A 17876-nucleotide genomic window follows, 5' to 3' on the forward strand; every position below is an offset into this window, starting at 1 on the left:
TGGTGTGGTTGGGATTCAAACCATGTGACTTGACACTTCCAAACTGCATGATAAGTCAGACCATATTGCCGGCAATGAGGCTATTCAAATTGTTACAACTCGTGTCGCAGTGACTTAAAGTTCTGGCACTACTTTTTGCTGATCTCACTGCCACTTTCATAGACTTCTTTTAAACAAAGTTGCAATGAAAATCAGGAGATGCAAATCGCACTGATTTGCAGCTTTGAAATCACGCTGAAGTTGTGTGATTTCAAAATCACACTGGTGTGAACTAGGTCTTATTCCTAACATAACCCTAAAAATGGCATTAACCAAACCCCTAAGCTCCAGAACAGCTATTTTGTTACACAGCCACCAGACTTAGTCAAACTATATTCATTTATTTGCCATTGCCTGATTAAGACCAAGATGAATGAAAGACCATATGTATGAAATAATGGATCCAACCAAAAGGATTGCTTATTGTTCTGGGATGTTTCCTCCATTAAAGGACGTATGCTGGTTATTTAGTAGTAGTATTACATGGATACAACTGATCATAAGCTGACAACATGCAGTAAAAAAAGTTTCAAATCGCATGCAATGAGCTTCCACACACAAGACACAAAAGGCGCATGTAGCACTGCAAATCCCAGATATACTTAAGCTGGGAACACACTAGGAGTTTTATTTTTTATTTTTTTAGCTTACAGGGTTGAAAGAAAAGATAGTTGTACTGGCTATTAACGGAGTAAATTTTTTACCTGCAGCCATGGATTGCGAGAAAGAAATGTGCTTGATTCGCCCATCAACACAGTGTTGACAGGGGAAGACTTCCCGCCAAGCCATTGTGTCTAATCCCCGCTGGCATAATACATTGATTATTGCTAATGGCTATAACAGCCACTAGCGATAATAGCATGTCAAATCTGGCAGGTTCATTGTACCCAAGTTCATCAATCAACTTGGGGTAAATTCAGCATGCCTATACATGGTTCGAACCTTAGCCAGTTCCTGCTGAATAGAACAGATAGTTGTACACACATTCAGTGTGTACAAGGCTTTATAAATTACAAGTTGAAGAATCCTCAATGCAATTGGATCATAAGCTTTGCAAGCAACCTTGCTGTTCATAACCTGTATATTGTTTTTTTTCGGTACAAGTAGTAACTTAATGCAGTTTTATTATGTACCATTTAAAATGCTGGTCTTTCCAAAAGTGCCAAAAAAAAAAAAAAAATAAGATTTTTTTTTTTGTATTCACGTAAAATCCTTTTCTTGAGTCTACCGAGGGAAAAATGAAGTTAACTTTTTAGTCATACTACAACTTACAAGAGGACTGAACATCAAACAAATATTATGGGTGGGTTAACTTTTCCCACTACCAGTATGCCTCCGTTTTAGAGAAGAACCACTAGCAAGATTATAAACAGTTTTGGGACCTGTGTCCTTCATTGGACTACAAGAAAAGGTTTTGGTGAGCACAAAAATCTGATTTTTTTTTTTATTCATTGAAGGACACAGGACCATTGGGGATGTACAAAAAAAAAAAAAGTCCAAATGAGGACAACACACCTGGTATCAGATCAGGTTGTGACGTCCACCTGGTGGACCTTGTGAACAGATGACCGTAACTAAGAAACAGCTGCTTTATGATAAAAAAAAAAAAAGCACTAACTGCTCTACTAGCAAAGGTGCAATACAATCCTTGAGAGTATAAAGACTGGATGAATGGTGTCTGAGCCACCAGGATACAGTGGAGTGAGCAGGGGCTGAGAGGCAGAATCACAGCCTGAGTAAAAATCTTTTTTCGGTGAACTGAGGCACAGAAAAACAATGTCTTGGTTGAAGTGGAAGGCAGAAACTAAATTTCCAAAATAACAAACATGTTATACTTACCTGCTCCGTGCAATGATATTGCTCAGAGCAACCCTAAACCTCCTTCTGGGGTCCCCACCGACATGCATTGTTCCAGTAACAATTTCTGAAGGTTTAGGATCCACTGTAGTGTCGACTCTAGACAGTCAAAGCCTTAACAGGATGCTGTCCGAGTATAGGGGTGCCACAAGAGCGCAGAAGGATTAATACTGGGGTCATAACCTTGGTGAGCACTGCAGGTGTAGATGTGATGTTGAAGGGGAAGGGCCACAAACTTGCTGTGTAGAGCCCTCACAACAAAATGTAATAAATACTGATGCACTGGAACGATGGGGACTTGCAGGTATTTGTTCACAATGTCCACAAAAGAAGGGTGGACCTGGTAGATGCTCAGCAGGATTTCCAGGCTTGAAGACATTCAGAGCTTTGAGAACCAAGATGGGGAGAATGCCTCCCTTGGGTTTGGTTATAGTTGACAGGTTGCAGTTAATTAAAGCCATTCTCACAGAATCTGCGGTAGTGATACAGGAAGGTTGGAGGTGTGAAGTTGAAGAGGGGGCAATCATGCAAAATGTCAGCTTGTATCCCTGGGACACCACCTCCTGCATTCAAGGCTCTAGAAAGGTGAACAAACACTCCCTGGAAAGTGGGGGCCTTTTTGAGAACGTAAGAGCCTTTTGAAGCCCCAGACCCTGTGGGTAGACTGGAAGACAAGCTTGGGGTCTCAACATGGAGGGTGCAGGAGTAGAGAAACCCCAAAAAAAAATTTACAGATAAAATGAGAGAAGATGACTTTGCAGTCTGTTCCTTTGGCTTCTTCTGTTGAGGAAGGTGGGTGCTCTTTCCACCAGTAGAGTAATAGTATCAAGAGTTGGTCCGAAAAGACATGCTTTTAAGGCCATGCAGATCAAATGCTTCTGAGACATAGTTGCAGTGTAGCCCTTCAACTACAGTATGTTGCACATGTGTACAGACATGAGACCCATGCGATAGATAAGCTGGGAAGATAAGCCCTTTCGTCCATGTGTTCTATAATCAAGGAAACAACCTTAGCAATAGTGAGATCTCTTAGGATTTTGACCAGTCAGCTATGGTTTGGAAAAGTAAAGTCACATCCGCGGAAGGTGAAGCCTGCCAGCAAGAACAGGGTTCTACAGAGGGCTTCCATTTCTCAGTTGGGTTAACCACTTCAATACCGCGCACTTTTACCTCCTTCCTCCCCAGGCCAATTTTCAGCTTTCACACTTTGACAGATAGAGCTGTCTTTGGGTGGTATTTAATCACCAATGGGCTTTACTAACCAAAAAAATAAAAAAAATGTTTGTTTCGGTTATAACATTTTGCATAACCTTTCATAAAATTTAGGTCAAAATGTATTCTGCTACATTTCCTTGGTGAAAATAACCAAAATTAGTGTTAATCATTTAGTCCAGGGGTAGGCAACCCATGGCACATAAAGCCTCTTTTGCCAGCACTCGACTCCCTCCCCATCAGCAGAGCAGCACAGGGAGTGAGACACTAATGCATTCCAAATTCAGAGTTCCCCACACCTGCACTGAGGGGGAGGCTCTGGAAAGATGAAAAAACCATTGTAAAGATGGCCCCACCCACCACATGGAGGAAGATAGTTTTCAGCTTTGGGCCAGATGAGCGGGGGCAGGGGGAACAGAGTCGGGTAGATGAGCGGGGGCAGGGGGAACAGAGTCGGGTAGATGAGCGGGGGCAGGGGGAACAGGCGAGACAGATGTGCAGGGGGGGGCGGTTTACAGTGGTGGGCCAGATGTGCAGGGGGGGCTTTACAGTGGTGAGGCAGATGTGCAAGGGGGGGGTTTACAGTGGTGGGGCAGATGTGCAAGGGTGGGTTTACAGTGGTGGGGCAGATGTGCAAGGGGGGTTTACAGTGATCTGAGGTATGAAGGGGCATGAATTGGGGCTGATCTGAGACATGAGTGTGCAGGATGGCAATTTCTCATTACTGAAGTAGTTTACAGCATTTACTTTATAAAAAAAATCCTTTACGTGATTGAGCGTGTGTGAAGTTGACATTTTTTGTTATAAAATCGGCATGCTCAATTTATTTGAAAAGATTTTTCAGCACGCTGTGCTCAAAAGGTTGCCTACCCCTGATTTAGTCTGTAGGAAACTTATAGAGTCCACAAACTATGGCATATATACATTGGGTAAAAAGTATTGAACGCGTCCCCATTTTTATATGTAAATGTATTTCTATGGAAATGCGTTCTCTGCATGAAGTGTGCTATGCTCCCCCACCTCAATTGATCCAGCGCTGTGCCAGCTGCATCTCTCATCTCCCCCTCTTCCACTACTCACAGGGACAGAGGCAGCAGCGAGAAACACTGGCTCCTGCTAATGTCAATTAAATGTGGCGAGGAGGGAGCTGAGTTGAGTTGATCTGCACTGCGTCTATGGATGCACACAGTCCGGATTGGACACAAGCCTGCCTGTCTGCCCCCATAGCAAAGGTCTTGCTATGGGGCAGACAAAGAAGAGAAGGAGCAGATAGCCGATGGGGGGACCCCAGAAAAGGAGATTTGGGGCAATCTTTGTCAAACACTACAAGTTGGACCTGTTAACCACTACGGATCAGGCCTTTGGGGGAAAAGGGTCCTGCAAGCGGTGGTCCCACTCTAAGGTGAAGCGCTCGATTTATCCTCTCAAAAGGTGGCTGTCCTAAAAGACGATTAGGGAAAAATCAGAGTTACGTACCGCCAATGTCTTTTCCAGGAGTCTTTCAGGACAGCTACAGTAGAGAGACCTCGGCTCCTCCCGTCACAGGAAACCCTGCCTTAGCTTCAAGATTTGAGCCCCCCCCCCCCCCCACTGGACCTTGTGTTTTAGAAAGTTCCTTCGGCCAGCTGGGGAGACAATACGTCACACACAAAAAAAAAGAAAAAAAAAAAAAAAAAAACGAATCCTGACTGTTCCCAGGGACTTCTTATTGCAAACACATTTTTTGGGTGGGTACCAGCGCTGTCCTGAAAGACTCCTGGAAAAGACTTTACCTTACCGAGAAGACAGTCCATACGGAGCCTTCTGTAAGTTACTCTGTTCCCCCAGGCCTTGTTGGGGGGAGTCTTACAAGTTCAAGCCAGTAACCCTTATGATCACCAAAAAGAAAGTATTGGATTAGACTGCTTTCCGATTGTGGGAGGAAGGCCCCCAATCTTCCGTCCACTGTGTTCAGCTGTCATTGCGTCTTTCAGGCTGTTCGGGAGGGGGAGGGGGAAAAATAAAATAAAAAAAAACACCCTTTTTAGCCCTGCCTTTCTGACCAAGACCTCTTTGGACCGTTGGTCATCTTGGCCCTGAACTTTCTGTGGGCTAGCCTTATTCTTTGCTTGCGCCCTCATTTACACCCTACGCAAAACCTTTTCCCGCCTGATCTAAATGGTTTCCAGAGCAGAACAGAACCAAAAGGTCCCTGTGAGGGGAATCCCACAGAGCTTAGCCTTGGATGTACTCCCCTGCCACGCTTTAGTCACAAAGCCTTATTTGCTGCAATGACTAGAGCTGAGGACCTGGCAGAGATACGCACCAATTCCGCTGAGGCATCTGCAATATATGCCCCCCCCCCCCCCAATAAGAGTATGCGAAATTATAAGACTGATCATCCCAGTCCCTGTGTGCACCCCAGGGTAGAGTCCCAGGCAGGGCCAGTGCAAGAAAGGGGCGTAGGCGCTGGACAGTATGATTTTCTATAAGGGGGGCGCAGATGAAGTGCTGGCAGCGTGCTTCACACCTGTGTCATACACACACTACCCGGCGCCGCTGTACCTGAAAAATTGTAAGTGAATCGAGGGCGCTCTTGCATCCGGCACAAGTCCTGGCTTAACCTCTCTTCCCCGTCAGCTTCACTGTTCACTCCCCCCCATGGAGGAGTCTTGTAGTCTGGCCGGCAGCATGATGTTACTCACAATTGGAGGTGGGGTGGTGGGGGAGAGGACTCAGAGGTGCGCAGAGAGCTGTGGTGGCACTGCAACCTAGAGGAGACTGGCTCTAGCTAGAAGTGGAAAGCAGTGTGGGTACGAGGCAGGTAAACAAATTATGTAGACCCAAGCTCACATCCAGTGGCATCTCCAAGATGAGATCCCAGTCCCCTTCAGCAGCATCATCTCTACCGCTAGCTGGCGCACAGGCAAGTTTAGAAATCGGATCCTCCTCAGCTGACAGGACAACATGAGGAGGAGCATTGGAGGAAGAGCATCACAGAGCGATGTGCTGCACTGTGTGTGTGTGTGTGTGTGTGTGTGTGTGTGTGTGTGTGTGTGTGTGTGTGTGTGTGTGTGTGTGTGTGTGTGTGTGTGTGTGTGTGTTAGGAGGAGGGATTTGGAAGGGAAATTTGTGCAAGTAGAGAAACTTATTGGGGGTGGGGGGGGGAAGAGATCTGGAGAAGAGGATTTGAGCTAGTAGGGATGATTGATGGGTATTTGTGCTAAGAGGGGGGAGAATTTATGCTAGTTGGAATGACTGGGGGTTATTTTTGGCAGGGGAGGATTTGTGCTGGGAGGGGGGGATTTGGAGAGGGGAAGCATTTGCACTTGGAGGGGAAATTTGAGGGGTAAGGCTGTGTGCCAACAGGGTGCTGTGCTAGCATGAAACATTTGGGAAGCGAAAGAATGGGGAAAAGATTTGTGTTGGGAGGGTGGATTTCAGCAGGGACAGATTTGTATTGGGAGCTTCATTTGCGTATTCCTTACTCATAGGGCGCCAATTCTAGGTATCCAATCACTTTATAAGAATGCCGATTAGTGCTCAATTTTTTTATTTTTTTTTGGAGGGGGTATTTTTGCTAACACATGATGCTCATACATCTTGTTTGTGCACGTGTGTGTGGAGGGGGGCACAGTTTGGCATCTTCGCCCTGGGCGCCAAATTACCTTGTCCCGGCACTGGTCTTGGGTATCCTTTAAGAGCGAATCCATCCTCTTGTCCATGGGATCTATCCAAAGTGCGGTCTGTATGCCAGGAAACCTGATGGAAGGCTGCGTCTAGTTTGAGGATCTTACAGACTGACGGACCGGCCTCCATGAAAGGGAAACCTACACTTCAGGGTCCTTAAAAGGAAGGGTTTCCTCTCCGGGATCTTGCCATTCTTTGATGGTTTCCACCAGAACTTCGTTGTGGCTGGTGCAATACTCTGCTGAGCTAGCATAGGGCTAGCCTGGGGCTGGGGGATCTGAATGGTTATGAGATTGCACATTCAAGACAAACCCACTCCGAGAAGCAATCTAGGAGATAGGCAGGTTATCTTTATACAAATGCACATCATGTAAATTACCATAACCATTAAAACCACCAATCCGGGGAATTAACACTTCTCCTTAGGACAACCTAGTGACCCCAGGTTCCCCTGAAGCCACCATATTATACTAAACTTAGTGTGGCCACTCCAACATAGTGCATGATAGACCAGAACTTCTGGACTCAAACAAACTAACAACCTTCTTAGCCTCCCAAGTAACCGGGATTACAGACACACACCAAGGTGCTCAGCCTCCAGCTTTGTCTGGAGGCCCAAGATATCTGCAGAGCTTAGTAGATGATAGGTTGCCTACTGAAAAGGTGCTAGAAGGCACATTCACTGCACTGAGGACAGTTTTGTTTCGTTTTTTAAACATGGACATGACCAATTAGGCATTCCCTCATGAGGGCCATGAGTGCACTGGTCTGCTCCTAAGCTCCTGGATGTGCCCCCAGGATCAACCACCACCAAGGTCCCAATACCACCTCCCAAGCCCACCAACCATTAAGAGGGGGTCTACACCCGTGGAGCTATTGTGTAATATGGAAAGGGAATCCACACCCCAGGGTTCCTCTTACCTTAGTGGCTGGTGCCGGCATTGCCAGAAGCAGTCTGGGCCACCTCTGCCCCAGATAGCTCCTGCTGGGGATCGCAGTGGTCATGCCTTCCTGAGCCGCTCGCTGACCCCTCCAGTGTTACAGGCTCCCACCGTCCAGAACCTGGCCCTCTATCATAGACCGTGGCTGGAACTGGAAGTCACTGCCCCGGCAGAAGTGCACGCCCACACACCGGACAGGACGTCACCATGCCCTCCGGCCCAGCCTCGAGCACCCTCATGGCCACACAGCACGGACGACAGTTTCACCCCACAATGAAAAATGGCCTCAACCTCCCTTGCTGTTCAGCCTTGGCTCCAAGTGATGTCTCCCCACCAGAGGAAATACCGAAACAGAGTCCGGTGGGTGAGAAAGGGCTTAAATCTTGAAGCTAGGGTGGCGTTTTCTGTGATAGGAGGAGCTGAGGTCTCAAAAAGTGGCTGTCCTGAATGAAGATTACGGACAAAACACGCTTAACCACTTCCCGACTGGTGCACGCCGATGTACGTCGGCAGAATGGCACAGGCAGGCATATTGGCGTACAGGCTCACGTGTCCCACGGACTCAATCGCCGCGGGCATACCCACGATCATCTCTCACGGGGCGGCTGAATGAGGAGATGCCGTTGTAAACAGCATTTTCCCGTTCTGCCTAGCAACAAGTGACGCTGATCTCTGCTCCATGTGATTGGAGCAGAGATCAGTGTTCACTATAACAAAGCCCAGCCCCCCACAGTTGGTAACACACCCCTAGGAACACTTAACCCCTACACTGCCACCCACTGGTTAACCACTTCACTGCCATTGTCATTTACACAGGAATCACTGCATTTGTATAGCAGTGATTGCTGTATAAATGACAATGGTCCCAAAAATGTGTCAAAAATGTCCGATGTGTCTGCCATAATGTCGAAGTCACAATAAAAAAAAAAAAAAAAAAAAAAAAAAAAAAAAAAACGCTGATCGCCGCAATATCTAGTAAAAAAAAAAAAAAAATGCCATAAAACTATCCCCTATTTTGTAAACACTAACTTTTGCGCAAACCAATCAATCGCTTATTGCGTTTTTTACCAAAAATATGTAGAATACGTATCGGCCTAAACTGAGGGAAATTTTTTTTATATATTTTGAGGATATTTATTATAACAAAAAGTAAAAAAGAATGCGTTCATTTCAAAATTGTCGCTCTATTTTTGTTTAAAAGCGCAAAAAATTAAAAAACGCAGGGGTGATCAAATACCACCAAAAGAAAGCTCTATTTGTGGGGAAAAAAAAAAAAAGGAAGTCCATTTTGTTTGGGAGCCACGTCGCACAACCACGCAATTGTCAGTTAAAGCGACGCAGTGCCGAATCGCAAAAAGTGGTCTGGTCTTAAGCCAGCAAAATGGTTCGGTCTGAAAGTGGTTAATAAACGCTTTAAAACTCCTGCACATTTTGGGGAGATTAGGATGCTTTGGAAGCAGCTGATGGAGCACAATGTTAAAGATACAGCTATGTTGACATGCTTGAGGGATAGAGAGGCTCACCTTATCACAGGACAACTATGATTAAAAAAAAACTGAAGATTTGGGTGATCCTATTTTAAAGCACAAATGATTAACTGTGCCTTGCTTTTCCAGCATTTGTTTTATCTTCAAGCATATGGTACAACTAATGCATTGTCATCAAGATATACTGAGAGAAAATCAGTGTCCCCACATGCTAACACCACCATCTAGTGTCTGAAATCGAACTGTGAAGAGAAGCAATATTAACAGAGTACCACAGCACAAAAGAAACTGGCAGCATTTTCCTCTACAGCAGTGGTTCTCAACTAGTGTTTCTAAATCTTTAATGAGGGGGTTTGCAGCACTATTATTGCTGAAAATGCTACTTGACTGGCTTTTTTGGCAACACTTTGGATTTAATACTTTACAGTTTCTATACTTGTCACTGCCATTCCAGTCCACCACCAATTTGTGTACAGATCTTTGCTACTGGCAGTAGACAGGAGCCGAGCAGTTAAAGGGTTTTTTCCTCCACTTTGCGGGGAAAAAACAAAATAAATAAAATGAATACAGCATATACAAATGCTACACATGTTAATGTTGTAAAGTGCTGCGCAAACAGTTTGCGCTATATAAAGCCTGTATAATAATAATGTAAATGGATGTTCTTAAAAACTACTCTTATTCAATCTGCAGCACTGTCGTTTTTTGTAAAATGCAATATGGCAACCAGGAGGCATTCTGTACACAGATGGTGTATGGAACATCCCCAGAAATGTCATTTTCTGCTTGTGGGATTGGCTGATCTTCCAATAAGTCTGCACTAAGATTCAAGTCAAATTTTGGGAATCCCCTGCAACAAAAATTTAATTTTTGGTGGGAAACTCAAAGTGAAACAATGTCTAAAGAGATTTAGACCCCCATCGCTTTCTTCATTCGAATTTTGCTAGTGCAGCAGCCGATTGAGAATTCACACCCATTCACATTACACATGAATACAAACAGCCTTTTCTCTAGAATACTAAAAAGGTAGGAATCTGCAATAAAAAGGATGTTAACCACTTCAGCCCTGGAAGGTTTTTTTCCCCCTTAATAACCAGGCCATTTTTTGCGATACGGCACTGCATTACTTTAAGTAGCAATTGCGTGGTCGTGCAACGCTGTACCCACATAAGATGAATGTCCTTTAAAAAAAAAAAAAAAAAAAAAAAAAAGCTTAATATTGGTGGTATTTGATAACCTGTAGTTTATTTTTTGCGCTATAAACAAAACAAAAACGCAACAATTTTGAAAGAAAAAATATTTTTTATTTTCAGCTATAAAACACATCCAATATTAAAAAAAATAAAAATAAAAAAAAAATTCATCAATTTAGGCCAATATGTATTCTACTACATATTTTTGCTAAAAAATCCCAATAAGCGTATATTGATTGATTTACGCCAAAGTCTACAAACTATGGGATACTTTTAATGGCATTTTTTCTTTATTTTTTTTACTAGTAATGGCGGCGATCAGTAAATTTTAGCAGGACTGCAACATTGCGGTGGACAAATTGGACACCTGACTTTTTGGGGAACCAGTGACATTACTACAGTGCTAAAAATGTGCACTGTTACTATACAAATTACACTGGCAGGGAAGGAGTTAACATCCAGGGTGCTCAAGGGGTTAACTAGCCGGTGCTTGCTAACTGAGTGGGGGTTGCTCTGACTGGATGAAGACAGATGGTGTTCCAGCTTAGCTGGAACACAAGATCTCCATCTTCTCCCCTGTCAGAACAGTGATGAGCCTTGTTTACATAGGCAGATAGCCTGTCTGATGCTCTGGGGAACAACTGCGGGTGGACGGTAGACATCGGGCCCTTTGGGCTCGCTGATTAGCATCCCGTGTCCAATCTGCGTAGGGCTTATGACTCTCAGTGACTATTGCAGGAAATGACGTACTGGTGCAGCGATTTGCGCAATGGCATTGACCTGCCGCAGTACATCTACAGTAGGCAGTCAGCAAGTGGTTAAAATTCTTGCAATGTACATAGATCACCCAGAAGGAAATGTTTTGTCCACAAAAGTGGAGTTACTCTGCTGGGCATAAACCGTTTTTTTTTTTTTTTGGTCAACCAATGGGTTGAACGAAAAAAACTGACAGATCGCCACATGCACACAAGTGATGTGAAAGTAGGGGCCTCCCCCATGCTCTATCAGAATACACTGATCAGCGTTGCAGCCATTGGCTGCATATGCTGATCAAATACAGGTTTTCCAGCAGGACCATAATGGAAACCGGCCTAATGACCAGCTTCTGCTGAACAGACGGGTGCGCACAGACCGAAATGCTACCGGTTCCTGCTTAACAGTTTAAATTTCAGTACATGTATACCTGGCTTTAGGTACTGGATGGTGCCTCCCGTGCAGATGGGGTTTGAACAATGAACAATTTGTGCAATTACACTGGAGTGAGAAGAGTAGTGCTTACTGTACAGTGGAGGAGGTTGTGTATCGTTTATGAACAAGTGTTTTAACGTCATAGTACTTAATCATGACTGAAACATTTTTATTCCTATACAAAAAGTTATAAGCAAAAGTTAATTAGAAGGCAAAAGTCATGCACATTTGCGTAGTTTAGTCGAGTGTACAGTACATGAAACTGGTATGACCTTGTACAGCAATGCTACCTTTTCATATATTTCACTTTTCTGTTCTAATACTTTTTACGACTTCTGCTTCTAGCAAGACTAAGATTAGTTGTGGCTTTCCATTAACCTTTCTCAGGTTACATGCAGTTTTGGCCCGAGCAGTCCACTAGTCAATAAGGCCCACAGTGTGCTGTGACTGTAAAGGAAGCAGGGTTGGAAAGGACAAGCACCGTTAGTTTTAACAAAAGCTCACCACGTTTCAGTCATGGCATCTGTATTCCTGCAAGGAGCGAGACATGGCTGAGATAAAAGTACATTGTATCAAATGGTGTATCATATAGTGGAGCTAGTAAATGCTCAAAGTTCTAGTTAAAATATAAACAAAAGCCAAGTTTATTTGTGGGAAAAGATTATTCTATTTCTTACCTACAATGATGTTTTCGACTCGCCAACCAAAACTTGCCATCACAGTTATAACAGTTTGCTGCTAGATGATCTGGCAGCCATCTTGTCATCTATGAGACAGAAGAAAATAAACTTATTGGCAATAAAATAAAATGCCAAATTTAGATTTTACACAATCACCCACAACTTCCTAAATACGCTAGTGACTTCTGCAATTACATTTCTGCACGTCCATATTCACCCAACTAGCCATGGACATTATGAGGAGTCTAATTGATCATGTTGCATTATGGAGAATGAAGCTAAAAACGCTACATTCCCTAAAAATTTGTGTGGGTGCATGTGGGCAGGGGGTTTGTTACAGGGAAATCCATGGGCCACTCATTTATTGAAAAAGTTCCTGTTGCAATTATGTTTTGCACTGAATGTACAAACCTTCAGAAAACAAGGGAAAGCTACTTTATCTATAAATGGGATACCACATGCCTTTATATTTTTTAAAGATTTGATCAAGCATAAATGGTGAAGAGGAAAAAAAATAAAAATATCACAGAATATTTATGATATACATGCATCATATAGAAAATGCAAATTCTTTTGTATTACCGCTTTGCTGATGTATGTTTAAACGGAAAAGGTTTGCAGGACCCATTTGACCTGCAGCTTTATGTCCCCACAGACTTCTGTAGGTCTGATAATGTAAGTAGAGAGGAGTGTAGGAACCACAACGTGCAGCGCTCACATCTGCTGGTAGATTGGCTCCACCTAAACTCATGATCTGAATTTGCTCTTTAAAGTAAACCTTTAACAAACCTGGCAAATTCAAATTGAGACTATCATAAAAATATAGGAGATCGGTAGACTCCCTGACCAACAGGAAGACTCATGGTGAAACTAAACTCAACTTTAAAAAAAGGAAAGACAGTGGGAGAGATATACTAAAACTGGTACACAGACTATGACGTAGCTGTGCATAGTAACCAGCTTCTAACTTCAGCTAGTTCAATGACGCTTTGACAATAAAACCTAGAAGCTGATCAGTTACTATACACAGTTGCACCAGTTTTAGAAAATCTTCCCCAATATTTATATAGATCTTATATCTGCATCCACTCATCATTTTGACATAAAGGTAAGCAACTGTGCCTATGCCTTTTATCATCAGATGCTCAGTTTACTTGGTATAAAAACTACAGTGAGGTCTTCTGCTGCGATTGCAAGTTCATAACTAGGAAAGACTAAAGTGAGGGAAACACAGTTTGCAAATGGCACCTATGCAACGCTTTGGGAAGGTGAAGAGGACAGGAAGGCTTACTTCAGTGTCCCTCTTGTCCACCTGCTCCCAGTTGGCCTCAGAGAAAGGCTCTGTGCTGCAGCCCGACAAACAGCTAGGGTCCCGATTGCTTTCAGAGTCAGGAATTGAGGTCTGCAAAGGGTAAAACCACAATAAGAAATTTGCAAACATACAAATGTACATATAAGTGTGCATAAGCGTTACAGCGACCACTTAATGCATGGAATATCAGCACAGCCTAGCGGAAACAAGTCACAGCAGGAATACAGCATCTCAACACTGCAAAGAAGCGTTGGGCTTTATTTTGTGTGTCTGAACAGTGTATGCTGTCCATAGAGAAAGTCAGATTGCTGTTTGGATTGGTACAAGCCCAGAACAGAAGTCAGCTTTCTAATTACTATTCCTCCTTGCACAGGATTTAATATCAGGGTTAATTTAACACCACATTTTAATGCTTTGACACTCATATCTAATCAGCACATCAGAACTCACCTCATCTGTATATTCCCCATTGAAACGCAGAGGGCTGTTGTGTAAATGGCTCTCAAGTTGACAACGTAGTTCCTGTACTTGTTTCTTCAAGGTTTCCACTTCCTGTTGGTGGCCACTTTCCATTTGTCTCAGTCTTTGTTGGATAGCATCCACATACAATGGCATCCCATCATCATCCAGGTGATTACGGGCTGGCTGCTCTGGAGTGCTCCCTATGCGGTGCCTCTCACAACTGTGCAAAGGGCACTTGTGTGGGGTGTTTCTGAGGTGGATTTGGGGGTTGTTTGAACAAGAATTCTGACGTGACAAGGTTTGCTTTCCCCGATGATTGTCCACACTAAGACATGGTCCATCAAGGATATGAGGTGAGGATTGGTCCCTATTCCATACAGTCTGTGCATTGCATTCAGAAGGGGGAAAGGCACTATGGATAAGGGGAAAAGGAGAACACGTCCTTTCATTTTGAAGCCCACACAAGCCCATCATAACGATGCCCTCATCAGATACAGGTTCTGGTTTCTGTGCAAGTTCATTTGCTGCAGTCACATGGTCCAGCTTGCTGGACCAGGGAGGTGAATGATCATCTGTTAACGTTTCTGTGGAGCCATCAAGTACAAGGTGTGATGAGATTTTGTTAGCAGAATCACCTGTGGGACTACTCTGGAGCTCATTCGACCCACTTTTATCACATTGCTCATTCTCCTCTGGCTCAGAGGATGATTTCTCAGCAGTCCGATTCTGCGGTTCCTCAGGCTCACATACCTGATTAGCACGCAAGTCTTTCACAGACTGCTCAAATGTGTCAGTTCCATGCTCTGGGTGGTCAGTTTCTGAACATAACTGACCTGGCATCAGACTGACACTCTCTTCTTCCCCATCCATTTCCCCCCTTACTGTGTCACCATTCAAGTATGGGCCCCCCTTCTCGGCTTTCTCTGGCTCTTCCTGTGCTTTTTCTGATTTCTCTATATGACTGTCCACTGACCCATTTATCAATTTTCCTGCCTGCTCTTCCCCCCCTCCTTCTTCCTTGCTGGCTTCCTGTAAAATGTTTTCCATTTGCCCTTCCCCAACACCAGCTGCCATGGAAAGCTGTGCCCCCAGAGGGAGTCTCTCTCCTTCCTGCCCTACTTCTGCAGAGTTCGCCAAGCCATTTAACTCCAGAGAACGTCGATGCTCTTGCCACTTCTCATTTAGGCTGGGGTCACTGCTTCGTCTGTTTACACTTGGAACAGTTAATTCGCAAGCCGTTGGAAGGTCATCATATGATCTTGTCTTCGGTAACCTAAAATGACACCATGAGAGAAAAACTACTTCGTAAGCCCATAGAAAATTTGGACAACAGTAGATTCATAAACAGTATCCTACACATAGGCTGCACGCCCTGCAATGAGAAGTTACAGAACTAAAGTTACCAAAAAAAAAAAATAAAAAAAAAATAAAATAAAAAACTTTTAGCAAGAGAACTTTACATGATAAATTCTGCTTGGACCCCCAGTTGTCTCATGGGATAGTTTGAAATTTTCTGATTCATGGCAAAGTAACAGGTTCTATTGACCATCCATCTCCTTTGCTACTGATTTTCATTTTACCCTGTACACCTGCCAGAGTAAACTATTCTATGAAAAGCTCAGTATGCATGGGAGTGCTTGACCCTGGCAATTGGCCACTCAGGTGCAGATCACTACATAGTGGGAATAAGGGGAGAAAACAACATGCCTTCTTAGAGAGAAGAAAAAAAGAGAAAAGAAAAAAAAACTGAAAAAAACTCCCCAGCCAATGTGTCCAAGAGCAGCAGAGTTCTGGCAGGAAAAAAAAACCACGATGTGCCTGAACATATCTAAAACACGCCTAAGCACTAGGAGCATTTAGTGTTTAAGCGTTAATTTCAATGGCCAGAATAAATGGTTATTCTGGCCAATGCAATTAGTTTGCACCTACATGCGTTACGCGCACTTACAAGTATCAAGTATTTTTCTATGCTGCCAGGAGGAAGGGAGTCCTAGAAAAAGGAGGAAAGGTCACAAAACCAGTGTGCATGATGCCTTGCAGTTCACCCCTAGATTAGAGCAAATGTATAGAAAACAAACAGGCAATTATGGAGACAATCTAGAATATGCTTCTGCTACATATTTTGTATATAAATATAAAACAGGGCAAATATACAGATGTACAACCACAAGTGGTAACAGTTAGGTATAATTGTGAATTTATATATATATATATATATATATATATATATATATATATATATATATATATATATATATATATATATATATATACATATATATACATATATATACACACACACATACACATATATCATATATCTACACACACATACACCTCTTTTGTTCCACTTGAACAAGCAGGTCCCTCCATTCCCTCCTGTATTGATTTGTATTGAAAGTGTACTGTCTGCCACCATTTAGTAAAGCGCGGTGCAAACGGTTGGCGCTATATAAATCCTGTATTAATAATAATATAAGGACATCAGAAGAAATCCCTTTGGTTGCAATTAGGAGAGAAGACCTACATTCACACTTTGTCCTCACCTGCCATGTGGCGGCTCCTCTGTGGCAGAACCAGGACTTGGGTAGGGAATGCAAGATTCTTCACTAGGTGTGGATGGAGATGAGCCAGGAAGGTAAACTGCACTCCACAGCATCAGATTGCGGACGTGGCACACAGGATGCAGAACCTAAGAAAACAAAATTTAAGGTGTTGCTCATTAGGTTCCTTAAAGCGGTAGTAAAGTCAGATTTTTCACTTGTACCTACAGGTAAACCTATGATAAGTCTTAACTGTAGGTACAGTGAATATCTCCTAAATGTGTATAGTTTAGGAAATATTCACATTGGCAGGAGCCGATTAGGTCATTGCGCTGTGCTTCAGGGCACACAGTGTGCCCTGAATGCAGAGAGCGATGTGATTCCCATGCATGGTAGTGACATCATAATCCTGCCGTTCAAACAGGCAGACAAGGGAAGGGAAACCGGGGGGAGGATGGAATCGCCTGAAGCAGAAAACACGCTCTGCTGGAGGGCACAGCTTGATAGCCAAGTCTATGTGATGCATACAAGCACATTATGGCATAAAACTGCAGATGGATCACATTTTTTTTGCGTTTACTACCATTTTAACCAGATATTCACCTAGGTCTATAGCCATATATGTTCGGAAACACATCTTTAAAAACTAAACAATTGGTACCTTAATTGAAATATTCCACATTTCTCACAGTACAAGAAAACTATTTTATGACCATTAGTTAATTTATAAAAACTGACAAGTGGGAAATGCATCAAGCGGAGACGAGCTATGCTACACAGTGTGATGGCTGGCAGCACGCCATACCCTTATGCTTTCACCTTAATGTAAATACATACGTTTGCGTTTTATTAACCGGTTCCCGACCAGCGCACGCCGATGTACGTCGGCAGAATGGCACGGGTAGGCATATTGGCGTACAGGTACGTCCAATCTTCAATGCCGCCCTGCCATCGCGAGCACGCCGCCGTGCTCGCGTGTCGGTCGGGATCCCCGCGAGTCCGCTCTCGGGTCCCGCGGACTCGATCGCCGGGGGCATACCCGCGATAATCTGACGGGACGGCTGAATTGAGAAATGCCGTTGTAAACAGCATTTCTCCATTATGCCTAGCAACTAGTGACGCTGATCTCTGCTCCATGTGATTGGAGCAGAGATCAGTGTTCACTAAATGAAAGCCCAACCCCCACAGTTAGTAACACACCCCTAGGAACACTTAACCCCTACACTGCCACCCACTGGTTAATCCCTTCACTGCCAGTGTCATTTACACAGGAATCACTGCATTTATATAGCA

The 17876-nt window shown here is 43.7% G+C and overlaps 1 protein-coding gene across 7 annotated transcripts in view; it reads right to left on the reverse strand.

Moving 5' to 3' along the window:
* The window catches only part of MTMR3 (myotubularin related protein 3), a 150476-nt gene that overhangs the window by 3540 nt on the left and 129060 nt on the right, over window positions 1–17876 (reverse strand). For 2 of the 7 annotated variants that reach the window (XM_077461210.1, XM_077461211.1), the window contains exons 16-20: window positions 16587–16732; window positions 14029–15313; window positions 13558–13668; window positions 12264–12352; window positions 12091–12117 (exon numbers count right to left, since the gene is read on the reverse strand). In XM_077461210.1, coding sequence (XP_077317336.1) covers window positions 12091–12117; window positions 12264–12352; window positions 13558–13668; window positions 14029–15313; window positions 16587–16732 — 1658 coding nt within the window. Of the gene's footprint in view, window positions 1–12090; window positions 12138–12263; window positions 12353–13557; window positions 13669–14028; window positions 15314–16586; window positions 16733–17876 lie in introns of all 7 variants that reach the window. The other 5 variants (XM_077461216.1, XM_077461213.1, XM_077461212.1 and 2 more) reach the window with 5 other exon arrangements.

The sequence above is a fragment of the Lithobates pipiens genome, unplaced genomic scaffold (genome assembly GCF_037356315.1).
Source record: "Lithobates pipiens isolate NorthernLeopardFrog02 unplaced genomic scaffold, aLitPip1_a1.2 Scaffold_3, whole genome shotgun sequence".
Lineage (NCBI taxonomy): Eukaryota > Metazoa > Chordata > Amphibia > Anura > Ranidae > Lithobates > Lithobates pipiens.